The sequence below is a fragment of the Elaeis guineensis genome, chromosome 10, assembly GCF_000442705.2.
Source record: "Elaeis guineensis isolate ETL-2024a chromosome 10, EG11, whole genome shotgun sequence".
NCBI classification, from domain to species: domain Eukaryota; kingdom Viridiplantae; phylum Streptophyta; class Magnoliopsida; order Arecales; family Arecaceae; genus Elaeis; species Elaeis guineensis.
Window position 1 is genome coordinate 1,053,155 of NC_026002.2, and position 27,017 is coordinate 1,080,171.

Here is a 27,017-nt window from a genome sequence, read left to right on the forward strand (position 1 = left end):
TTGCAACAAACAATCCACGAAACAATCTGTCTAAAGAGTGGAAGGTGGATTAGCTGTTGGTGGTCCCCACCTGTCATGGTGAACGTTGATTTGCCAATAGAGAGAGGTGTGAGATTACTTGTTGAAAGGGTTGTTCCTATAAATGGGAAGCGCCCAAAAGAAAGCATGAGATGTCTTTTCTGTGGGAAAAAAAAAAAAATGCTATTTTTGGGATGCTTGTTTCGGAGAGCGGCGGTTTTGGAGGAAACTCGGCTCGTCTCGTCTCTCTCTTCTACAGGACGCTGACTTGGTCTTTAAATTGGCTCTGCTTGGAGGCTGAATCAACTCTTCAGGCCCTGCGAGCCCCGTAGCAGTTTCAGCAGGGCTGGACTGCTCTCTATACTGATCGCAGAGTGAGAAAGGAACTACGAGGAGAGGGGCAAGGGAAAGGAAAGGAAATGATCGATCTTCATGGGTTTTTAGTAGTTGAGTGGGGGTAAAGAGGTGGAAAGAAGTGGAAAGGTGCGATCTTTATGGGTTTTTCGTAGTAAAGTTCGGATTTTTGTGTTTGCGGTATGACGTATTGATATTTTGGTCTTTCTTCTTCTTCTTTTTTTGTTATTTTATTTTGGATCTCCCCCCACCTTGTTTTTACTGTCTAACTTGGTTTGGTCTGCTAGTGGATGGGTCGGTCAGTCGGTGTTAGATTCTAGAGGGAAAGAGTCACCACAGAGAAAAATCTTAGAGACGTGTGAAGAATTTTAGTTTATTTGCATTTATGGCTGCTGGTGAAAGGTGATCTTTATATTGGTGGAAGCTAACTTTTTTCCAAGAAAATCTGTCTTTTTTTTATTATTTTTGGTGATTTTTTATGTTTCTTTGTGCGAGGGCTTGGTTTTTGTTTAGTTTTTCAAATGCAGTGGATAAAATAAACAAGTGTTCTTACTTCTTAGTGATTTTATATTTGATTTCTGGTTTTCTTTGAAGAGTTTATAGCAATTGGGTATTCTTTTTGAAGTCTAGAAGCGCCTTGCTGAACTAGAAAGTGGGAGGATTAGAGGGGATTTTGTTGGTTTAGTAATCATAGTTACCCTTTTGCTTCTGTTCTTCTGGTATAAGAACTTTAAAAAATCTAGTTTCCTCTGTTCTAAAACTTAGAAGAATAGGGACTGAGGAGGTCTTATCAAAGAAACCCCTAAAGGGGAAACAGAAGAAAGAATAAAAAGGAGACCTTCGGGTCATTTCTGTTATCTTGGATATGGTTGCTTACCTTTGATGATCACTGAGGAGGATTCTCCAACCAGCCTAGGTGAGCTCATGGTTTTCATTCTTATTTTTTGAATGCCAATTGAGTTGCTGTTGTTTGTTTCTCATTCACGTTTTTGGAGATAGAAAAAGTAACAAAAAGAAATAAGGTTGAGAAGACTCAACTCTTTTATTTTCTTCTACTTTTTGTTCCATTTATTCTCTATATGAAGTATTCAATCTTTTTTTCTCTGGCCATTGCAGTTCTCTTTTTGTGCTTCTGATATCAAAGTTTCCAAGACATTACACTGAGGAGGAGGTATAGAGCAGTTAGCAACAACAAAATCCCCATGTCTGATTACACTTGCCTTCCGTCTCCCACTGCCAATAATAAAAGGCCCACAGCTTCCTCTCTCTTCCCCTCTCCAAGGCTCTTTTCAGGTCTTTCTCCAAAGGGTCCTTCTGATTGTGAGGCTGCCATGAGCCCAACCTCCATACTAGAGACCAAACCCTTCATTGGGAACCCCTTTTTCACTGATAGGAACCAAAGAAGGTCCATCAGGGATGCTATTGCTCCTACCACTGCTAATCAGAGCAGACATCACCCTTGGGACAATGGAGACTCAAAAGCTATTGGACTTGGCCTTGTTGATGCTCTCAACAATGAAAAAATTGATAAGCAAGCCAGCAAGCCAGAGAGCAGGATGGTGCTTTTTGGCTCGCAGCTTAAAATTCAGATTCCTCCTATCCAATCCAGTTCCATTTCTCCATCCGGTTCGATCGAATCTCCTCGTTCACCAATAGAATTTGGCATCAAGACTAAGAATTCCCAGTTGGCTTTGTACTCTCCTGCCCGGAGATCTCCAGTGGGGTCGACCAACATGGAAGCTGTTGTGCCAACTTCTTCTCCTCGCCTTTTCACCGGATGCCTCACTCCAAGTGAGATGGAGCTCTCAGAGGACTATACTTGTGTGATCTCTCATGGTCCAAACCCAAGGACCACTCACATATTTGACAATTGCATTGTGGAGAGCTGTGGTGATGGATTCGTTGCTTTGAGGAAGGAAAACAGATCCTTGGCTGATAATTCGGGCTATACTTCAGATGATTTCTTGAGCTTCTGCTATGCCTGCAGGAAGAATCTGGGGCAGGGAAAGGACATTTTCATGTATAGGTAAGTTTGCTAATTTTAACAAAACTTGTCTTAGCTTTCATGCTGCTGAGAATACTCGTAGTTGCTTTTTAATCTAGTTATAGTGCTTATAACTTGGTACTCTATTTAGGAAAACTCTGCCATGGAATTTCTGTTATAAGCTAGACTTCTATGAGTTGTAAGATCATCACAGACTGGATTTAACTTGTCACTTAAAATTAAAAATCTGCTTTTTTTCCAGTATAGTCCTGAAATATGTAGTTTGTTTTACATTGGCCTTATGTGCTGTTAATTGGTATGCTTATGTTCATTATTTTGGCTGATGCATACTTTTAATCTTTTCTTGCTTTTGGGGTCCAAGAATAATGAACTTTAGAATTTTTTTGCTATGTGGAAATCATGTTTAGAATTCCCTCTTAACGTTCCCATTCCATTTGATCATTTGGGGTCCAAAAATTTCTGGGCAGCCATTGCATCTAACCCTTGATCACAGATTTTTCTTTCTTCTCCACAATCGAGAGCTTAATAAGCTTGTGCCTCAAGTTGGGGTTACGTCAAAAGTTTCCGATAGTTTGTTCTGGTGTTCTTCTACCTGATTTTGAATCCATGGATGTTGTAATTTGCATGACTGACTTGGTATCTTGTCTATGTTATGTTCCTCCTTTTTTTGTGTCCACAACATAATTTCGTATTTGAATTGCCAAATTGCCACTAGGTTCCATGTTCATATACATCTCAATTGTACTTCTTTAATGAAGGCGTAGATACCACAATCCTTTGCCTCTTTAGTTTGTGTTTGTGAGGATGGATGCGGGCATGTATTTAGTCCTATATTGGTTATGCATTGAGTAGATCTTAGATACTTATACAGGATTAAAAAACCTAGATAATGTCTTCTAGCTCATCATTGTAGATGAGGTTCTATACTGTTACAAATACTATTGGAGATAACCTGGTCCATAGCCTATATGAACTAGGGGATACCACAGCATAGACCTATTTGGGTTAATCACTTGCTGATCGTAGTGTTTGTGATTGGATTTATGGTACTTGTGATTCGATTTGAATCGATTTGGATCCTTAGCATGACAAGGATGATATAGATTACATGAGAGAAGTATGGGAAGATCTGTGCGGGCATATATTTAATCCCATATTGGCTATATATCGGATAGATCGTGGGTACTTATATAGGGCTAAGGAACCTAAACAATACCTTCTAGTTAGCCTTTCTGGATGAGGTTCTGGGTTGTTATGGTGCCTGTCTTTGTTTACTAGTATTTCCTTCTCCTAAGTTGGGAAGAGTTTGTGGCACATAGCATGACAACTGAGGCATTTTATTTTCTTCTTTCAGAGGTGAAAAAGCATTCTGCAGCCGTGAGTGCCGTTACCAGGAGATGCTGTTTGATGAAGAGATGGAGAAGTGCTCAGGAGACCTCTCAGATTCCCTCTAGAAGGTAACCTTTTTTGGCGTGCTGTCTTCCTTTTAACGGATGAAAGAAATCCTTGAGCAGCCTTAGACAAGCGTTCTGGTTGTTTCTTATTGTAAATTTCTTTGAGTTATCATGTGGTTGTCAGAATTATGAAAAATTATCTTGTTATATATTTTTTTCTGGATCTTTTTTTCCTTTCTTTATCGGTTTCTTTTCTGCTGCCAATGGAAGAGACTGGTGGTGAGTTATATTGTAGAGACAATATACTGGTTGCTGCTGGACTGTTCGACAGTTTTTGGCTGAGTAATTTATGAATTCCAGATTTATGTTTTTCATTATTGATATATTGTATGGTGGGAAATCCTCATCAAGATAATTTGCAATCTCCTTTTCCACAGGGTAGTGTTAGCACCCACTACCATCACCTTTTCTTATCATCTGTTCATGCCAGCCAATTATGATAATAAGAAGTTGGTAGCATAATCAATTTAGCAGCATGCATGGAATAGGATGAAAATTATGCACTATACACTGTCATCTTATGTATGTCTAATTATATATGTGAAATGGTATGCGTCATTGAATTCGACATTAGATAATCAATTATGTTACCATCAGTGACTTTGTCCTATTAGATTGTCTTATTACAACAAAGAATTACGTGACTATCTTTCTCTGTGTCTTCTCCTTATGGTATGGAGTTTGGTTTCATTCAATTAAACAATTAATGAGATGGTTTATTGAGGCATTAAAATAAGCATACTTCATATCATACAAAGCTGGTAGAATTTATGTATTTGTATCTGTTTAGTTACAGAATAGATGCCATAACATTCTGATTTTTAAGCGTGCAAGAGACACCTTTGTCTGGGCTCTCACCATAAAGCTAATATGTGCAAGCATATCAAAACCAAGATTATTGATGGTTTTTTTTTTGGAGTTTAAAATGGAGTCAGATAGACTTGTAATGGAGAATTAATCCTTTCTTGAGATGAATGGCTGAGTTTGGTTTAATATGGTGCAGAACTTATGTAAAACATATGTTGCACTTTGAAGTGTACTATAATTCCAAAATAAATAAGTTCAGCAGATTTCACAGTATATGTAAAGTAAATTTAATGCTAAAGGTGGTCTCTGCTCGATATCAAATGGTTTACCTAGGCAATAGATTGACAATCAATTTTATGAACTTTTCTAGTACAGTATATGCCATGGTTTATCTGTCTAAATTGTAGAATGAATGAAGTAATCACCAAATATGTAAGTACATGAGGCATCTGGTCTGCACATTTAGCATAAGTTCAGATTAGGCATCTTATGACCGAGACAACGAGCATTTTTTTTCTTTGTATTTATTTTTCTTTGGCCCTATCAATGAAACAAGAAGTAAAAACTAAATATATGAAGGAACCTGTTGCAATAAATGCTTCAAATTTGACTAAATGTGAATCAGAATTTGCAATAACCCCTAAGATTGATTGCATTTTTACATTGGTTCGGTACCCATATCATGCTTGGTCATGAACTTAGGTGGTAGTACTGTAAGACAGGAATATTAACAGTCACAATAGTCCAGTTCATTCAAATACATGACGCCCTTTTTCTTTTATTACATAAAGGGACTTGACCCAACATGCATGCACTAAACTGAAGCATTAGTTTCCCCTGAGCCAGGAAACTTTAACATTCATAATAATCCAGTTCATCCAACCACAGGACATGCGCTTCTTTATTTTTATTAAAGAAAGGGGCTAGATGCCAACATGACAGGCACTTCCAATGGGCCTTTTTTTTCAAATAAAATAAAATAAAATAAAATCCTGATGCTGTGAAAGAGAAGCTCAAAGAACTGGCCTCAGAAACTTTTCAATGAGGAAAAGGCTTCTTTTATAGCAGGCTTGTTGGCTCAGGTTTTGGGACAGCTCAAGACCACCAAATAGAATACTGAGCTATGTTATCTTTAACCCAACCAAAAATGACCATAAATCTGACCCAGCTTTCAACCTGATTAATAGCAACTTGCAAGCAACTCCTGCAGGGGTTGGCAATTGGGATATTCAAGGGTGTGTTCTCTTGACAATTTGTGGATGATACCATTTAATTTGTGAGCTGTTTTGCATGCCTCCCATTCATTATTTACCATTATGAATCCCCTTAAGGCTTGAAGGTTAATTTGGCTATATAAGTGTTTGGTTCTCCATGTTTAGGACCTTTTGGAGAAGATGAATCAAATCCAGAGTGCTTGGCAGTTCTGTCCAATTGCAAGGTGTTGAAATGTTATGCATGTAGGACTGTCTCTTTAACATGATAATTTTGAATAAGTGATTGGCTGAAGAATCTAGATTGTCCGTGGAAGCATGGAGTTTTTTCATCCGGTGTTATATGCCTTCTTTCTTTAACCTCTTGTATAGTTGCTAGATACACCAGATGAGCTTTTATTCAAAAGCTAAAAAATTGTGGTGGGTAGCTATTTTTGTTCATAAAACAGGAAATGGTTTATAAATCAATAGGTTAAGGTGGCTATGTGATTATTGATCTGAGATTTTATTTTGGTTTTATCCAGAAGTTGGTAGGGAAGATATTTCCAGAAAGCGAAGAGATAGTAAGAGCACCATTTGAGATGTTATCACCAAGAGCATCATTTTTTGGAACTTTTATCACCTAAATCCAATCCTTATTTTTGGAAGGGAAACCTTAAGATCGCAGATGGTTTTCATTGTGCTATTAATTGCATCATTGGTAATGGCTGATGGTATCTTTGGGAGGACAGACTGTTGGAAGATTTCCCTAGTTAATTGGATCTATTTTCACTTGTATTTGCTCTACAATTAATGATGAAGGTACAGTGGTGCTGACAGGTTGTTGGGATGGAACAGTTCAGGAAGCTCTAAGGAATATCAGTGAGCAGCAATTTGTTTGGTCATCTATAACTCTATTTTTTGGAATGGGTGAATCCTTCTTCAGATGGGAACAGTTCTGAATGCAGGTGGAGTTCACACCCTATCACTTGTTTTTGTTTTTGCCCTTTTAAGATTCTTGAACATGGCTGGGTCAGTGATGGTTGGACATTTGTAAACTAGAAGACTTTTGTAGCCAAGGATGTTGGAGCATTTACTAGGTTGCTAAGGTATAGGCTTTTTAGTTTTTATAGCTGATAGTATGACCATGTCCATAATTCCTGTGTCAATTGGTCGGGTCGAGCTACCATTTTTCTCGAGGTGTATCTCGGTGGAAATTATTTGGATAATTATGAAGTGTAAGCTTGAGGTCGATGGTTTCATATGGCATCTTTATGGTTAGCATGGCACAAAATAATAAGAACAGGGCCTAACCCCCCCCATCGGATCAAGATGCTCTAGGGGAAGTCCCTGCAAGAAACAAAAGAACTAAATATGCTTATGTATTGAAGCCCGCTACAAAATGAGTGGCCTCTGTGGGATGATTGTCTCTGCTCCAAAAAGTTAAACCATCCAACTCTTCTTGAAAGCCAAATATTTGTAATCTTTTCTTATTGGCATGCTGTGCCTGGAAATGGAGCTTCTGCAACTCTGGTTAACTGAACACGATAACACATTCTAAGGAAGGGATATCAATTGCATGACCACATGCTATTTTATCTTGGTAATGCAACTACGCAGGACCGGGGTCAACTCTTGTCCTTCTATTTGTGGGACTTGGCCGGTTTCATCCTCTGCATGGCCAATTGCTCATACAAAAGCAAGCCATCAATATTAAGGCATGCAAGTCATTGCAGCCAATTAGCATTTTTGAAGTTGTGCATAAGGTAATCACCAAATGTTGAAGCTTTTGAAAGAACTCAATTGTTCTTGGTTCCATCCAAATGATGCTTCTTAACTCCCAGAGATTATGGTGCTGGAGGATCTCCAGTCTTGGCAGATGAGGATGCTTTGGTTCCCCTATAGTCCTGCTTACATTCGCCACCAAGACCTCCAAGGCATTGAAACTCGGAGGCATGCCAAGGTTCTATAGCTTAAGTGCTGGAGTTAAAAGGGTGGTCTCTCTTTGTAGATCATTTATACCAAGCCATCTTTTGCTTTGATGGGTTGAATCTTTGAAGCGCTTGAGGTGATGCAACTTTCGTTCCAAGAGCATGTCAGTAACCCCCAAGTAGGTTCACTCTGTCGGATCTGCCTACCCATACAGAGATACACTTGGTACCCATTGCTTTGATGGCCCATATGGTCCTTTTGAGGCTGAATAGGTATTTGTGATTGGATTTGTGGTATTTATAAGTAAATTTGGATCCTTAGCCTATCAAAGATTTTAGGACTTAAATAGGAGTAGTATGGGAGGATCCATGCAGCATGTATTCAGACTCATATTGGTTATGTACAATGTGGATCTTGGTTATTTATAAAGACCTAAAAAGCTTAAATAATACCTTTTAGTTAATTCTTTTTGGTGAGGATGTAGGTTGTTGCACCCATAAGGTATTGTGAATCGATGTATTATATCTCACAAATGCAAATGCTTTAGTTTTAAGATTTGCCTCAGTTCGGTGAGATAATGATAATATGTTTGCATCGGAGAGGTTGACATATTGAGCTCAACCAAACAGGTGGTATCTGCTGGAGGCTCCATGGGGCTAGAGGAAGGTAGATCCAAGATGTCACGACTGGCATGCATTTAAAAGCCCATATGGACTCAAGAGTTTGGGACGGTAAAATGGTTGCTGGGGTAGTCCACCTATATGGAGATCCATGAGTGATGCTTGTTCTGCCACTGCCATTTTTCTTCTGCTGTCAGTGCATCTCTCAACCTTGTTTTTGCTTTAACAATCCATCTCTGCCTCTTTCTTCCATCATGCTGTGATGCCATCCATAGTGCTAGTTCTCATGTAACATCATCCATTTGCACCTAAATTTTTACTGGACTCCAACGGACATGTTTCCATCCTAGGTCTCATTTCTGCAATCAAAATTATCTATCAAATCTAACCACATTAAAAAACACGTTATAAGATCTTTGGCAGTGTCATGGTCTCTACCCCCAAGCATTCTACTTTGACTGTGTTATCTGCCTCCATGATGCCACCCACCTGTAAAGATCTTGCAGTGATGCAGCAACTTCTGCTTTCTCTCATGGTGGCTACAAGGAGTGCGTGGAATTCCAACTTCGCTTTAGATCCAAGCCCTCTTAAAGGTCATTCATAGCAACAAAGAGTTTTCTTTCAGAAGTTCTAGATGGTTTCTTTCTCTGAATTTGATGACACTCCAAGACCCTCTGCTATGTCCTTTCAAGCTTCTCCAATTAGAGGTCCTTTGATGCCACAGACCAAACAAACCAAAATTGTCATTGATAAATAATGAATTGTTGAGTCTAGTCATCAGAGTTATCTTCCCCATTCTGCCCACTCCCCATATTTCCATACTTCTCGCTATGCCAACTTTGAGGTAGCCATGAACCCTCTTTATATTTATCAAAACTCGAGATGCTAGGAGTTCTCTTAACAAGTTCCAAAGAAATTGATGTGTCATGCAAAGAAGTAAGATACATGATCAGTAGGGCAAATAGAGTATATACAACAAACAAAGATTTAAATGCTTTAGTCTGCGGTCTATGTCCATGGACAAAGAAGATTAGATTAGAGAAAGCTCACTAATGATGGAAGAGTACAACATAAGAAAATCCCACTACAAAATCTCGCCAACATCTGCAAGGCCCAAAACAAGATTGGAAAGTCCCAACACAAAATTTGAACATGAATCCCCGATGGACCAGTTTTGAGACGTCAGGCGTAGTACGTGCGGGGCTTTAACTCTTTAAGCGAAATTCTTTGTACACCGACCGCGGTGTAGAAAATCCGATACGAAGTGCACCATGTTATTCGATTGATCCATATACCACCCTCATGGCATGATGTGATGGATGTTATTTCGCACTAAACTGGCGTCTGAAGGTGCGAAGAAAATAGAGGCAATGCATTGTTCCACTGTTGAATACATTTAATACACGTTATAATCTGCTTTTCAAATTAAACATGATAAAAATATCATTTCCCTCCAAAATAAAGTATTTTTACTATTTTGAAATTTGGTTGGACATTACGAATGCTGCTCTTCTTTGTCTTCTTCCTCATTTTGTTGAGCTTTTGCTTAAGCATCTAGGTATCTAAAGTTTATTCTGTAATGAGAATTGTACATCTGAGGTTGTTAGCTAGCATTTAGATAATATTTCTATTCAAGCAACATGTCCCACTCATTAGGAAATAAATTACCATCTGTAGATCCTTTATTACAACTTTTTTGTAGTTCCTTCATTACAGTAGCTCCTTTCATAGTAAACGAAGTTAATGCATTCAGTAGGTTCAAATGAAATTTTTTTTTTTCGATTTTGAATACAGTATGTCATATAAATTTTTTCAAAAAATTATATAATAAATTAGGATGTCATAATTTCTATTCAGGATAGTTTTTGATAATATATTGACATCCAAGATCAAAATTATGGCATTATAGATTCATATTATGATATTGTAGGTTAAATTATAATATTCTATATATAAAATATCTTTCTAAAATAATTTTAATAATATTATGACATCTTAGATCAAAATTATGACATTATAGATTAATATTATGATATCCTGTAAGTAAAACATCTTGTAAATATATTTTTTGATATTTTTATGATATTTTGGATCAAAATTATGATATTCTATGTTCAAATTATGATATTTTCTATATATAAAATATCTTTCAAAAATAGTTTTGACAATATTATTATATCCTGAATCATAATTATGATATTATAAGTTAATATTATACTATCCTTTTGGTAAAACACCTCTCAAGTATATTTTTTTGATATTCTTATGGTATCTTAGATCAAAATTATGATATTTTATGTTAAAATTATGATATTCTATAGATAAAATATCTTTCGAAGATAATTTTTGTGATAATCTTGCCTGATGGGCCAAAAAGCCCACAAAGCCCATTAAAAAAAAAAAAACAGAGGACGAAGACTCCCAATGGGAGTCTTCTTCTTCCCTAAGTCCGATCAGGAGAAGAACTCCCCGGGGCCATCGAAAACCCCTGGGAAGAACCCTATAAATTCTCCTTCTCCCCCTCAAAAGCCAGCCTCGACCAGCTGTGAGATCTCCCTCTTCCTTCTCCCAGAATTCTCCGTTGAAGCTCCCGACCCTGTTCTTGTGTTCTCCTCAATTTCTCACCGGAGACCTTACCGAAGTCGAAGGTAAGCTCCGACCCTCCTTCTTCTCTTCCTTCTCCTCCTTCCTATGGCCTTACACACCCTCGCCGGCGGTCAGGATCGACGGAAAACTTATGAATAGGGGTGGCCCTGTTCTTCCCCTGTTCGGCCGAGCCTTTCTTTCTCTTTTCTGGCCGCCGGCCGCCGTCGATTTCGACGTCTCATCCCCGATATCGGACCTCCATCCATCTCCCTCTCTTCTCTTGAGCACTTGGCCACCGACGACCAGCCAAAAAGTCGAAAATCATGAAGAAAGGGGACAGATTCCCTGTTTTTCGAAAAAAAAAAAAAAGAAAGCCTACCGGCCGAACCCCATCGCCGATCGGCTTTGCAGGGTCGGCCGTCGTTGCCGGACCTCCGGCCAAGCCACCATCTCGCCAAAGCTTGGGCCACCAAGGGGGGAACCTCACGGTCTTCCCTTGTCTCAGCCAAGGGAGGCCGCGGGAAGAAAAGAAAAGAAGAAGGAAGAAGAAGAAGAAAAGAAAAGAAAAGAAAAAGGAAAAAGAAAAAAAAGAAAAGAAAAAAAAAGCAAAAAAATAAAATAAAATAAAATAAAATAAAATAAAAAAAAATTTCCTCTCTCCCCTCTTTCTCCCTCTTTCTCTCTCTTCTCTCTCTATTTTCTCTCTCTAAAAAGAAAAGAAAAAGAAAAAGAAAAGAAAAAGAAAAAAATATATAATAATAATAATAATAATAATAATAATAAATACATGTGAGAGAAAGTTTCTCTCATCTCTCTCTTAAGTCTTTCTCTCTCCTCTCTCTACCTTCTCTCTATATTTTCTCTCTCTAGATTTTCTCCTTATTTTCTCTCTCTAGACCCTTTTATCTCTTTTTATGGATTTTGTCTCTCTAGAGTCATTCTCTCTCTCTGATTACATCATAGATTCTAGGATAAACTTGAGATAAAAATATGATGACCTGAGACTGCTCCGAAATTCATGCAGTAGATTGGATCCCGATCCGATCCATATTCGAAATTGATAATATCGATCATGGTTAATTCATATCATCCTGATATAACCTCTGATGATCTCAATCATGATTGTCACTTTTGAAGGATACAAAGATTCTCTTTTCATTTTCTCTCTCTACTTTCTCTCTCATGATTGACTTTCTCTCTCTAAAAAGATCTATGAATCCTGTATCGAGTCATGACTTTATCTTTTAGAGGCTCATATTGACTCTAATAAGATGATCCAAAGTTGCTTTGATATCCGTGCTGTATGTCAACTTCATTTGATAATATCAAGTATCTTTCAAATTTATTATTAAAGAACCCTATTGATTGATCTTGACTTTAATTCGATCTGTGCTTCACGATTTCTTGATGAAGTCACTTAAATCTGACCCTCAGATAAGAGATTCTGAATTGCCCTGATATCTGGATGGTCCGACACATCCGAATAACAGTCCTCTTTCCTTATGATTTAATCTTATTATATTTATGGAATAGAAATTGATAATGATTAACTGATTCTTCTAACGAAGTCTGAAGATCTAAGATGAACGAGGTAAGTGGATCTTATACTCCTTATTTATTTTTAAATGATCATATTTTTATGCAAAGAATTGCTATTAATGAAATCATAATTTTTCATAAAATAAGGATCGGCATATGTGACATGAAAAAGCATGTTTTATTATGAGTATTGATTTCATGAATATGTCTTATAAAAATAGCATGATTATGAAGCATAAATTTTATTATTTTTCTATTTATGTATATATATGTTTTAAGAAAAAGATAAAATGATTTCAAAGGCTCTCAGATGGCTATGAATGAATCTCTTCGGGAAGGTCGACATCCGGAGCTAGCATCCATACGAAACATGGCCCTGCCAGCGGGTATAAAATTGGCACATGAATTAAGAACTCTGTCGATTAAGAAACATGACCCTATCACGGTATAATAGTGACCTTAGCACGAATATCTGTGAGTAATGTTTTGAAACATGACATGAATACATGATGAAAATGATTTACGATTCATGATTGTGAAATATACATGATTTATGCATGCATGATGAGTTTATAACTTGTTTTGTTATATGCTCTATGAAATACTTTATTTTGTATTATCTGTTATTTTTTAAATATACATTATCATGAAAAACTTATGCTTGATCCGATAAGGAAGCGCAAGTTCTACTTACTGGGCTAGTGTAGCTCATATTCTTTTGTTTTCTTTTTGTTTGAATAGAGAAATAAGATTAGGATTGGTAAAAGAAATCCAAGCTTGAAGATCGGCATAGCAAGCTGAAAAATATGACAACAGAAGTTTAATTTATTTTATAATCATGAATTTGTAGTTATTTATGAATGTTGAGATTCGGGTTAGTACTTGCTTTTGGATTTAGATGCTCTGAACCAATATTGGTTCGATTATTTGATGAATAATAGAATTAAATTTTTTATTTGACGAATTTTAGATGATTATGATGGATTGGCTTCGTGTTATCGTGGGCTCCATCCCTCGGTAGCATGGCCGTGTTATGTCTCGGATTTGGGACGTGACAGTTTTGATAATATTATGACATTCTAAATCAAAATTATGATATTTTAGATTAATATTATAATATCTTATAGGTAAGATACCTTCTAAGTATATTTTTTTGATAATTTTATGATATTTTGGATCAAAATTATAAAATTTTAGATTAAAATATGATATCCTGTAGACAGAAAATATCTCTAAATATAGGTTATAATATCTTAGATCAAAATTATGACATTATACGTTGAAATTATGATATTTTATTTTAAAATTATGGCATTCTATTATAAAAATAGCATTCAAAGCAAGAAGATGTTATAATTATGATATTTATATTGAAATTATAATATTTTAGGTTAAATTATGATGTTCTATAGTATATCTTCAAAGAATCTTATTTTTTGACTTTAAAAAACCTTCTGTATATCTCTTACAGAGATTCTACAAATAATCAGTTCAATGAGACTTCATATGATGGTTATCTTGAGAATCCATCTTCTAAAACATCGAATTCAGATAATGACTTGGTGGAGTACGAGAAGAAAAGATAGTCGAGATGTCACTCTTCGTCACCACTACATAACCGTCGGTGGACTAAAAGATCTTGTTCCTAGCTTGTAAGAGTAATGATTTATGGCAAGAAGAGGAGCGCAGGAGGAATGAGGAAGCAGAGGACCAAGGATGAAAATAATATGTTATAAATTTTTTGTTAGATATTATAATTTATAAATCAGATATTTTAATTTTATCAAAATATAAAATATGTTGTAATAGATAGTTTGAAAAATCTATTATTTTAATAAAATATGATCTTAAATTTGAAATATATTGAATGGACTTATCGTAATTATGTAATATTTTTTATTTCAAAAAATTTTTTTGTATATAATTTTATAATTTTGATATAGGATGTCATATTTCTATAAGTATTATGTTTAAAGATATTTTCTATATCAGGATATTATAATTTTAACCTATAATATTATAAGTTTGACTTAGATGTCATAATTCTATATTCGGAGATATTTTTCATGCTAAGATATCATAATTTTGATCTATAATATCATAATTTTGATTCAAGATATCATAATTCTGTGTTCAAAACGTTTATTATATGGGATGTCATAATTTTAATCTATAATCCAAGATATTATATTTTTATATTTGATGATATTTTTCATATCGGGATGTAATAATTTTTACCTATAATATTATAATTTTGATTTAATATGTCATAATTTTACATTCGAGAATATTTTTGTGTCAGAAAGTCATAATTTTAATATATAATATTATAATTTTGATCTATGATATTATAATTTTGTATTCGAGGATGTTTCTTGTGTTGGATGTCATAATTTTAACCTACAATATTATAATTTTGATTCAAGATATCATAATTTTACATTCAACGATTTTTTCTGTATCAGAATATTATAATTTTAACTTATAATATCATAATTTTGATCTAAAATATCATAATTCTATATTTAAAAATATTTTCTATGTTAGGATGACATAATTTTAATCTATAATATTATAATTTTGATCTAAAATATCATAATTCTATGTTCGAAGATATTTATTATATCAGATATCATAATTTTAATCTATAATATTATAATTTTGATCTAAGATATCATAATTTTGCATTCGACGATATTTTTATATCAGAATATCATAATTTTAATCTACAATATCATAATTTTAATCTAAGATATCGTAATTCTATATTTGGAGATGTTTATTACATCGGATGTCATAATTTTAATCCATAATATCATAATTTTAATTCAAGATATCATAATTCTATATTTGATAATATTTTTTATATCAGAATATCATAATTTAACCTATAATCTCATAATTTTGATCCAAAATTCATAATTATATGTTTTGAGATTTTTTTGTGTTAGAATGTCATAATTTTAACCTATAATATTATAATTTTGATCTAAGATGTCATAATTTTATATTCGAAGATATTTTTTATACTGGATGTTATAATTTTAATCTATAATATCATAATTTTGATCCAAGATGTCATAATTTTATGTTTGAAAATATTTTTTATATTAGAATATCATAATTTTAACATATAATGTCATAATTTTGATCCAGAACAATATTGTAGATTATAATTATGACATTTGATACAAGAAACATCTCTGAATATAGAATTGTGATATCTTAGATCAAAATTATAATATTATAGATTAAAATTATGACATTCTGATATCGAAAATATCACCAAATATAAAATTATGATATTATGCATCAAAAGTATGATATTGTAGGTTAAAATTATAATATTCGGTATAAAAATATCTTCGAATGCAAAATTATGATATTCGAGATCAGAATTATGATATTATATATTAAAATTATGATATTTTATTATAAAAAATATCATCAAATATAGAATTATGACATCTTGGATCAAAATTATAATATTATAGATTAAAATTATGACATCCAGCATAATAAATATCTCCAAACGTAAAATTATGACATCCTGTATCAAAATTATGACATTGTAGGTTAAAATTATAACATCTTAGCATAAAAAATATCTCTGAATGTATAATTATGACATTCTAAGTCAAAATTATCATATTGTGTATTAAAATTATGACATCCTAGCATAAAAAATATCTCCGAATGCAGAATTATAACGTCCTAAGTCAAAATTATGATATTATAGGTTAAAATTATGACATCCTAGTATAAAAATATCCTTGAATGTAATACTTACGAAAATATGACATCCTATATCAAAATTATAAAATCATGCATAAAAAATTTTCTCGAAATAGAAAGCATTACATAATTACGATCAGTCCATGCAATATATTTCAAATTTAAGACTATATTTTATTAAAATAATAGATTTTTCAAACCATTTATTACAGTATATTTCATATTTTGATGAAATTAAAATATCTGATTTATAAATTATAACATTCAGCAAGAAATTTATAATATGTTGTTTTCATCCTTGGCCCTTTCCTTCCTTGTTCCTTTTGCACTCCTCTTTTTGCCATAAATCATTGCTCCTATAAGATAGGAACAAGATCCTTTAATCCATCGACGATCTTGCAGTGGTGATGAAGAGTGACATCCCGATCTTTTTTTTTTCTCATAGTCTCCCAACTTATTATCTGCATTCGATGCATTAGAAGAAGATGGATTCTCAAAACAACCATCACATGAAGCCTCATCGAACTGATCAGTTGCAGAAATCTTTGTAGATGATGTACAGAAGATTCTTTGAAGTAAAAAAATACATACAGAAGGTATAAATATAAGGTTCTTAGAAGATATACTACAGAATATCATAATTTTAACCTAGAATGTTATAATTTTCATCTAAAATATTATAATTATAATATCTTCTTACTTCGAGAGCTATTTTTACTATATGATATCATAATTTTAAACTAAAATACTATAATTTCAATCTACAATAATTTTGATCCAAGATGTCATAACCTGTATTCGAAGATATTTTCTATCTATAGGATGTCATAATTTTAATCTAAAAGATCATAATTTTGATCCAAGATATTATAAAATTATCAAAAAGTATACTTGGGAGGTGTTTTGCCTATAAGATGTTATAATATTAATCTAAAATATCATAATTTTGATATAAAATATCATAATATTATCGAAACTATCTTCGAAATATATTTTACTTATAGGATATTACAATTTTAATATAGAATATCATAATTTTGATCCAAGATGACATAAAAATATTAAGAAACTTATAGGATGTTATAATATTAACTTATAATATCATAATTGTGACCTAGGATGTAATAATATTATTAAAACTATATTCTGAAGGTATTTTATTTATAGGATGTCATAATTTTAATATAGAATATCATAATTTTAATCCAAAATATCATAAAAATATTAAAAAATATACTTAAAAGATATTTTACTTATGAGATATCATAATATTAATCTATAATATTATAATTTCGATCTAGAATATCATAATATCATCAAAACTATCTTCGAAAGGCATATAGGATGTCATAATTTTAATCTACAATATCATAATGTGAACCTATTATGCCATAATTTTGAACTTAGATGTTAATATATTGTCAAAAACTATCCTAGATAGAAATAATGATATTCTGACTTATCATATGACTTTTTAAAAAAATTTATATGACATGTTGTATTCAAAACTGGAAAAAAAAATTTATTTGAACTTATCGAATGCATTAACTTAGTGTAACTACGAAAGGAGCTGCGGTAATAAAGAAGCTACAAAATATTGTAATAAAAGATCTACAGACGGAATTTTACTTCCTAATGGGTGAGACATGTTGTTTGAATGGACAATATTATCTAGATGCTAGCCAATAATCTCGAACACATAATTTTTGCTACAGAATAAATTTTGGACATCGAGATACTCAAGTAGAAGCTCAACATGAAGAAGAAGAAAGAAAGAATAGTAGCATTCGTAATGTCCAACCGACTTCAAAGTAGTAAAAATACTTTGTTTTGGAGGAAAAGGATATTTTTGTCATGTTTAATTTGAAAAGTAGATTATGACATGCATTATTTGCCGACAGAACAACGCATTGCCTCCATTTTTTTCATGCCTTCAGACGTTCAGTTTAGTACGAAATGACATCTATTATATCATGCCACGAGCGCTACATGGACCAATTGAATAATGCGGTGCGCTCTACATCGGATTTTCTACACAGCAGTCGGTATACAAAGAATTTCGCAAATCTCTAATTGAGGGCCCAAGCAAAAGGCCCTTTTAGCAGCATGTCTGCTAAATATAAGGCACACTATAATAAAGAGAAGAGTAATTCTTTGTGCACCGCATGCGGTGCACTAGAAGGATACCACCTAATAATATTAGGACATGTAGCACACTTAGATGGGACAGACATTTAAAGTCGCTCAACTTTTTCTTTCTTCAATATTCAAAATAAAAATGGATGTATGTGCATATTTTATATATACTGCAAGCATTTCAACAACAACATGCAGAGATACGAAGGTATCAAGTACAGGAGGAATCACGCATGCACAACCGATCAAATCAGAAGATTTAACCAGCATGTCTTAATCTGAGAAAATATAGCATCGCTGGTCGTTCCAAACAACCAACCATTCTTAAAACTAGGGGCCTAGGCGACTATACCTACAACACAGCAACAAACAAACAGATGAGCAAGTCCATTTTGATAATAGCGGTACAAGGTGGCACCACAGATAGATGGAAAAAAAGGCACAAACCCATCCATAAGTTCTTGTGTTCAAACCTTAAAGATTGATTTATGCCCAACACAGAAGGTACATATGATGATTCACATTGAGCCATAATAACAGATGTCCGTCTTTCAGGGCCTGAACGACCCCAACTTTCCATCACTTGCGGCACCTCTCAAAGCTATTACAATAGTACAACATGGAAACAGAAGAGCCCAGATAAATTAAAATAAAAACAATCTCAAACAAATCATAAGCTCTCTGTTTTTCTCATCCTCCAATAAATAAAAGCAACTGTCACCGATAAGAATCCCACCAGACCTTGCAGAATCTAAATCCTTAACAAAGCACACCCCAGAATGCTCCCACAGCAATGGGTCATGGGTGACGCTGAGCGCCAGGTTGGCCGCTCGCTCCTCACATTGAGAACATCTACATCAGATAGCTGCTTGATACATTGATTCCTGGGACCAGGACCAATCACTCCTCCAATCACATAAATATCATCTCCCACTCCAATCATACCAAACCCGATCCGTCTCTGAAACTCCGATGCAGATGATACCACTTTATCAGGCACATTCTCTGCTGGTTGCTTCGAAATGCAGCCATTGCTCAACACATACAGCTCCCCATGGGCCACCGCCATTGGCCCCTGGAGCCAACCATAGTCCTTGACAGCCCATTGCTGCCCACCGTCCTCCAATATCTGCACAGTTGATAACCCTTTGTGCAAGACATGCATCTTCCCTCCTATGACAACCCCAGAGCAAGTGGAGGTATGGGTATGGCGGAGATCTGGGAGGGGTTCCCACACATCTGCCTCAGGATCATAAATCTCAGCCTTCGATATTGATTTTCTGCAGTTTGTGAACCCCCCTGCTACGACGATCTTACCATTTAATGCACAACAGGCAAACATGGCACGGTGCACAAGCATGGGAGCCCGTCGTGCCCACTCACGATAAAGGGGGTCATATGACCAAACTTCATTGCTAGCAAAGATCCCATCATGGTCTCCAGTCAAGGGGTCGACCCGGTCGCTGCCACCACCAATCACAAAGAGTTTCCCAGCAACAGAGCCCACACCAAAACGAGCAAGGTGCCTTATTTCTGATGGCATGACAGGAAGCGTCATCCAGCAGTCTCTAAGAGGGTCATAGAGCTGCCAAATGTTTTCAGGCTCAAATGCCAATGCACAAACCAGCTCTTCTGAAGCACCAACCTCACAGCGAGTCTTAAAGAGCTCGGGGCTTTGAAGAGCAGCTCTCCATGAGTGACAAACTAGCCGCAACTTCGAATGGAAGTAGAAAGGCACACGTGCAAGGCACTGGATAGCAACTTCATCTGGGAGACCATCAATTAGGCGAGACATAATGGCCTAATCATTCAGATGATTCATCATAATATATTCTTCTTTGTGAAGCGCACAACCTGAACGTGGGACATAGTGCTCATCAATATAAAGACGGCTAAAATGGGAAACTTGAGCAATAGCTATTATTTATACTCATACTCAGAAGATGGTTATCCATCATTATCAAGAATGAAAACAGCTGAAATCAATAAAAGAAAGCAAAAACCACTCCAAATTAAATCCACTCCCTTTGTGTATATATAGATGCGTAACCATTGAGAATTTTACTTCAAATTGAGAAACGAAACCTGTGAGAGATGACAATGTCATATTTATATGCATTAGCCTTCTAAATAGCCCATTCTTCTTCATCATCTTATCCTTGTTCCGCTCATAACCTTGCAATATTTATATCTAAATAAACAATGTTTTTATTTTGAGAGAATGAAACAAACCTAGAGTAAGAAGGTGCCAGTTTCAACAATCTATTTCAATTCAATGAACCCCAAAATCAAAATGTATAATTTATTGGCAGCATGTTATTGATGTTAGTTGTAATTCCCTGGGCTCTTCACTGACCTATAACAAGGCATACAGTCCGTAAGCACCTGTAAAAAACCTAAAGAAAAAAATTAGCAATCCAGCAACCTACTTAAAAGGATTAGTATGAGATAGTCCAAATTTCTAGTTCGTATACACAAAAAAGGGGAAATCTTTGTGAATTAACAAACTAAAAAAATGCTTCCTAAGTATAGTTTCTACACGCCTACTTAACTAATAAAGAATTTCAAGTATTATGGTGGATGCATAATGATTGGCTAGATCTTGCACTCATCTTTTCTTGGCTGATATGTCTGAAGCACAAGTTGATCACTAATGTTGGATACATTCAAGAGAAATTATGTGGATAGTGTTCCAGGTCATTTAGTTGACCTGGCCCCCAGGATAAAGAAAATGTTAGTAAAGTAGTAAACCAAGGGAAAAATAATATTACCACTTTCAGGAAAGTTAATTAAGGTGGTTTGGCTTCCTTCGATCAGTCAAGCATGCCTAAACTTAGATTAAAAGAAGGGTATACACCTAACAAAGCATACTTGGATTTATATCAATAAAATCACTAAAATTTTGCTGATCAGTTGAAGTTGGTTAAAATGACAACCTCGTTTGTGGAGACACAATCTAATTAATCCATGTGATAACCATAATCATAGACAAGCCTTGTCCCAATTATTTCAGATCAGCTGGTAAATCCATGCCAAGTTCAAAAATTTTAAGAATTAGAAGGTACAGATCATCAACAACAATAACGATCTATTTGGCCAAACATAAGGAGCACAAGATGCAGTACTGCAATCGCATGATAAGGATTGTTTGTGGGTGGCAACATCAAGTTTAAGGTTAGCTACAAGAATCCAACAGAAATAACTATACAAGAAGCAAAGAACTCCATTTCGCTCAACCAAGGTTGTGTCTAATGCAGATCAGATTGTCAAAATGGTGCCAAAGTTTAATTGGTCCAGCATGACTGTTAGTTCCCTTGTCATGCTTTATGAAATGTATCAAAAAGGAAGATCCTTGCATAAGGGCGGGAGAAGCATGGCTACCCAAGAGTGGTGGTTCCAGAGTAGGCATGTCCCTCTTCTCAGTCTGCCTCCTAGTCTAAAGATAAGGATCATTGTTCAACCCAAAATAAAGCAATTATTTTTTTATTTATTTTCTGTCCACGCCATTAGATCAATTACTAAAGATATTCGTCACAATAATTAACTTAATAGGGAAGATTTGGATCCAATGGAATCCCTTGGAGAAATTACAGTGATTGCAGATCTCAGAAGCATTAAACGAAGGAAGGTTTTCAAGACAACAAGAACATCAAGAAGGATTGAAAAATCATAATTGCATAGTATAATAAATCATCAGTTTTTTCTGGGGATCAAGGCTTGAGCATGCCTTGCTAGCAATTGAATGAGATAAAATTAGGACCAGTTCCAGATATGATTTACCTAAAAGATATCTCAAATATTAAACTGAGAGTAACGTTGCCATCTCAAGCCAATAAAATACTAGAAAAGTCGTGTCTACCACAAATAACCGGTCAGCCTGAACAATCAAGAAATTTTATTGGGTGGTTAAAGCATATATAGTTAAGTCTATCATCTATACTCACAAGTTCATCATTAGTATAAATTTTCCCATTTAACCATCACTAGAAATTATTTTGCATTCTAAAAAGCTAATTCTCTCAACAACGAAATGAAAAACTCACAGAACAAATTATGTACATCATAAAAGCATGGTTGGATAAAGTTGGGCTCAATTGAATTTTTACCTAATCTGTTTATAACACAGTCTTCAACCATCAATACTTGATACATATAAATCAATATGAAAGATTCATAATATCAACATAATTTATGTTGTGCATTTACAATGTAATTCATGATATAGTGATTTCCTCACTTAAAATTATCTAGATTATTCTTTTAGGCTTATAAGTTCAAAAATAACATGTTATTGTCCACCCAGATACATGATATTTTTCAAGCATGTACTACATGATATTCTTCGAGCATGTTAGTTTTATTGCCAAAGCTTTTAGATTAAGATGGCTCATAATCAAGTATTCTTTTATTTTAAGGGTTTAGGAAACAAAAATTACAAATTGTGATCCAATTTTGATAGAGGCACGGGAATAAAGTTGGTTACCAGGATTAGAGTGATGGATTTCCCACTTAGTAAGCCAAGACAACATGACTGGCCAGTTACGTGAATATTTAGAGGACTGCCCACTGCCAGAACCCCATAAATAGATAAATAGGCCCCTCACATCTTTCCCTCTCTTCTTGTAACCATGAGCCCCAAAAATTTTCTATTAATTCATATTTCTATCTTTTCTTGTAGGTTATTTGGGAGCACCCTACTATCTAACTTTTTAGAGGCTGTGCTTTGGGTCATGTACATAGAGCGTGATACTTTATATTGAAGATAAAGCAAATATCAAATGAACAACAATACAAATATTTTCTGCCTTAAGCTTTTCCTTATATTTTTCCCTTTTCTAATTACCCTTTTGTTTGCAGAAAAAACCTTTTTTGGTATCTAAGATTTGTTGTACTTTCTCATAAAAAATCTAGAGAAATCAAATTGTCTACTAGTGTAAATATGAAAACCAATCATTCTACATCAGCTTGGCATCTAAGAAGCAAGATCCATCATTGCAAGCACCTAATATCCTCTTTAACATGGTGACCAAACAAAATGTGATAAGAAGCATGGTGAGAGATTTTAACATTTTGACAGCACTATGACCAAAAATGCAGAAAGAAATCAGCACGAGTAGAAAGATGATTAAATGGGTCCTCTCTCTCAGGATAAAAGGCAAAATTCACCTGCTGAATTCAGAAAATGCATCCTTTTTGTTGAATTTAGAAGGAAAAAGAACTCTCTTGCCCAGCATTCAAGTTGATCAATGAAGACAGGTTAACAGAAACATACTGATATTTCATTCGAAGGACAGCACCAGGCAGAATTCATAAGTCATGCCAACAATGAGATGTTCATCAATTCATAAACAACAAAGGGTTTTTTGCATCATACTGTTGTGTTTGTTTGTGGGGACAGCAATGGCATTGTTTTGTTGAGCATGAACAGCAAAATATTAGTTTTGAAGGTAAAGGCAATATGCACATATTATACATTTAGAATGACAAAGACATGCTGTCAGATATCCTTTTGTGCATGTCACTGAGGACTTCTGAGTTTTAATTGAAATCCATGATCATGAATTAATGATATGTGTCGAGTTAAAAGGGGTTGAATTTGCAATTCTCATGTTCCATGGAAGATGTACTCCAACATTTTCTTAGATTGGTTCTCTTGCAGATAGTAGCATGCATGGCATCTATCGATTGAGCTGAAAGGCAATCTGCTATAAGAAAGCTAAAAACTGGGAAGCAGATGTGGTGGACTGGTGCTTAGAATGCATAGAAGCACATGAAACAGGTGAAGCTGCTACACGAGATAGGATGAAAGGAAAGTAGGAGGATTTTTTTTATGGACTAATTAACAATCTAGATTCACAACATTCTGCTGGTACAAAAGCATTCTGCTGTGCAGGTGCTGACATGAAGAGAAAGCACCAAGCTATATATATGGATCCAAAACTGCAAAGAGAGATTTCCTTCTCTTCGAACCATAGATTTGGAAGGAAGTTATTCAAACAAGATGTATTCTCATGTTTTAGTCTATGGGTATGAAAAGGAGAACTGCAAATCAAGGAGAAGTTCCAGGGTTGTGCCACCTCCTATATGGTACTACTAGATGCCTCTAATTAACTCTAGAAAAGCAACCTAAACAGTTTGGGGGAGAAGATGGGTAATGTGATTGAAAAAAAGGAGTTTGGAAATTGATACTTTTTCAATGAGATATGGAACATAGGGTAAATACTTATCATACTCAACTGTGGATGTTTCTTCCAGCAAAACCATGAACATGAAGTCATCATGAGAAAAGCAAGACATTCAACATGTTGGCTTGAATGGAGATATGAACAGAAATTCTATTGCCAGCCAAAGAGTAAGTGAAGAGCAAAGATTGAAAGGAATAGACTATTTTCTACATGTGCTAACGATGGTTGATTTTGCATTTTAACCACTGGTGGTCTGAATTCCCTGAATATTGTTTATAAGGATATCACGGAAGGTGGGTTCTTAAGATACTGATTTACGAGTCATATTCCATCACTAGTTTTTTGAAAACAAAGGTAAAAACCCTAGGGAAAACCTTGTGAGAATGATCCTTAAGATACTGATTTACGAGTCATATTCCATTACTAATTTTTTGAAAATAAAGGTAAAAACACTAGGGAATACCTTGTGAGATTGTCCATTGGATATATATTTTTTTGGAAAGCTGGTGTGATATGACAATGTTTTCAACAATAGCATCATCAGTTCTACTAAATCAGCTATGAACTTATCAAAAGACAAGCATGCACAAAGAAAAAAAATGAAAAAACAGAAAAAGGAATTGTTAGCAAACCGTATGGGATCACAAAAGAAAATTATACATAAGCCTGTAAAAAATAGAAAACCTTTAATCAACCAATTATGTTGTTTTCTGATTGAAAGCTCCAGTTTGAAAAGAAATCTTAAGATCATGAAACGAAAAATTAAATGACTATTTGAGCACTTTAATTTCTTTCAGAATTACAATAAACATCAACCCTGCCCCACCCCCCCCCCCCTCCCAAAAAAAAGGGGAAAAAAAAAGAATTAACAATCAAACCAATATTTCTAGTTATAGATATAAAATCCTATGCAACGAAAAATACACATTCTGAAAGAGTTCCTAGAAAAAGAACGGTGAAGATATAGCTTCATAAGTTTCTGGACAAATCACATTGAGAATTCCAGACATGCATGTCAATTTGGTTAGGAAGCAATAGGCATCGTATCTAAACAGACGGGAAAAAATAAACAAGTGATGGGCATACAACTTAAAAAGATTACATAATTTTTACATGAAATAAATTGAAATATCTTGGTTGTTAAATCGGTATCATATCAAAATTCCATCAATTCTGTCCCATCCTCCGCGATTGAAAACTATATGGAGCTGTAGAGGTATATTAAAGACAAACAGCAAGTATTCCTGATAATGGCAAATAAGACTAGTCCAAAAAAAAAGGGGAATCGTCCAATTAAACCAAGAAAACTAAAAGGAATCAAACCAATGAAATTAAAAAAAAAAAAAAAAAAAAAACCCTCATCGAGCCCGCAACTTATCGCAACGGAGGGACTGCACAACCGCACACAATAAGTCACTTCCTGAAGCATCCTAATATTCAGAAATAACAAACGAAAAATCCAAAACCGTAAAGCCCCCAACCGAATTGGGGCTAAACCCACCCCGAGTTCACCTCTAAACCCACTGGGCATTCATCAGTTGGAGATCTTGATTAGAAATTACAAAGAATTTGCGGGAAAATAGGTGAATGGCCAAAAATTCTACACCCCTTCTCAGAAACAAGAAAAAACTATAGAAATGTGGAGATTACAAAGAATTCACAGGAAAATAGGTAAATGGCCAAGAATTCTACATCCTTTCTATGATAAAAAACTACAGAAATGCGGAGAAGAGCGAGATTCTACCGGAAGTGAAATCTTGATGCCCAATTTCCTCGATTTCTTGCGATGGAGATTTGGAGTGAGAGAGGGGTCTTCGAACAGAGGCGTGGGCGTTTGGTCTCTCGAGGACGGATATGCGCATATGCGTTTGGATTTCGTGCGTGAGATCTCTTCTCCTCTCGGGTCCGTTGGGTCGGTTGGACCATCGAGTTACAGGCGAGGGATCACTGTAACCGTGGGGCTCCTGGTTTTTTCTTTTTTTTTTACCCAAATGGACGGCGCTGATTGATTGCAAAGAGTTCATTTGGTAGGGTGGACAGGTCGGATTATATATATATATTTTTGGGCCTGGATTTTTTTTTTCAAATTAAATTAACTAATTTTATATACACTGACACACACAAGAGTTGGTATTATCTCTTGATTAGCTCCATTTCTTTAGTTACAAAACGAGAAGTTCATGGATATAATTTTTCCAAAATAATGTTTCAAGAAACCGGTTATGTGCACACAAAAAGTTTATCCGATCTATGCTGATTTAGCAAGCTCGCGGTTAATCAAACCGGCATTTGACAATATTCCATGCAATATGCATCATTTCCTTGTTATCACATGAGACAAAGATTATTCATTTGTGCATAATGGAAGCCCCATGATATTATTCAATTTTCTTCTTTATTAGAAAGGAGGTTGATGCTCATGATATTCATCAGATATTAAATTGATTTTATTGTTA

The 27,017-nt window shown here is 34.8% G+C and overlaps 2 protein-coding genes across 7 annotated transcripts; one reads left to right on the forward strand and one right to left on the reverse strand.

Annotated features, from left to right (window-relative positions):
* The first annotated feature begins 201 nt into the window (after nucleotides 1-201).
* On the forward strand, nucleotides 202-7,296 carry LOC105053366 (FCS-Like Zinc finger 8). 4 transcript variants are annotated; one of them, XM_010934474.4, is made up of 4 exons: nucleotides 202-1,288; nucleotides 1,489-2,398; nucleotides 3,732-3,834; nucleotides 6,374-7,296. In XM_010934474.4, the coding sequence occupies exons 2-3, from the start codon at nucleotides 1,575-1,577 to the stop codon at nucleotides 3,829-3,831; spliced, it is 924 nt and encodes a 307-aa protein (XP_010932776.1). In that variant the 5' UTR covers nucleotides 202-1,288; nucleotides 1,489-1,574; the 3' UTR covers nucleotides 3,832-3,834; nucleotides 6,374-7,296. The 4 variants fall into 4 exon arrangements, with proteins under 4 accessions (XP_010932776.1, XP_010932774.1, XP_010932773.1 ...); XM_010934472.4 differs by lacking the exon at nucleotides 6,374-7,296 and adding an exon at nucleotides 6,018-6,257; XM_010934471.4 differs by lacking the exon at nucleotides 6,374-7,296 and having other exon boundaries at nucleotides 202-501; nucleotides 3,732-4,145.
* Nucleotides 7,297-18,857: 11,561 nt separating this feature from the next.
* On the reverse strand, nucleotides 18,858-26,462 carry LOC105053367 (F-box/kelch-repeat protein SKIP30). 3 transcript variants are annotated; one of them, XM_010934475.3, is made up of 2 exons: nucleotides 26,306-26,462; nucleotides 18,858-20,230 (listed from the first exon to the last, which is right to left on the reverse strand). In XM_010934475.3, the coding sequence occupies exon 2, from the start codon at nucleotides 20,169-20,171 to the stop codon at nucleotides 19,128-19,130; it is 1,044 nt and encodes a 347-aa protein (XP_010932777.1). In that variant the 5' UTR covers nucleotides 20,172-20,230; nucleotides 26,306-26,462; the 3' UTR covers nucleotides 18,858-19,127. The 3 variants fall into 3 exon arrangements, with proteins under 3 accessions (XP_010932777.1, XP_073100752.1, XP_073100753.1); XM_073244651.1 differs by lacking the exon at nucleotides 26,306-26,462 and adding an exon at nucleotides 23,543-23,567; XM_073244652.1 differs by lacking the exon at nucleotides 26,306-26,462 and adding an exon at nucleotides 20,609-21,887.
* Nucleotides 26,463-27,017: the final 555 nt, after the last annotated feature.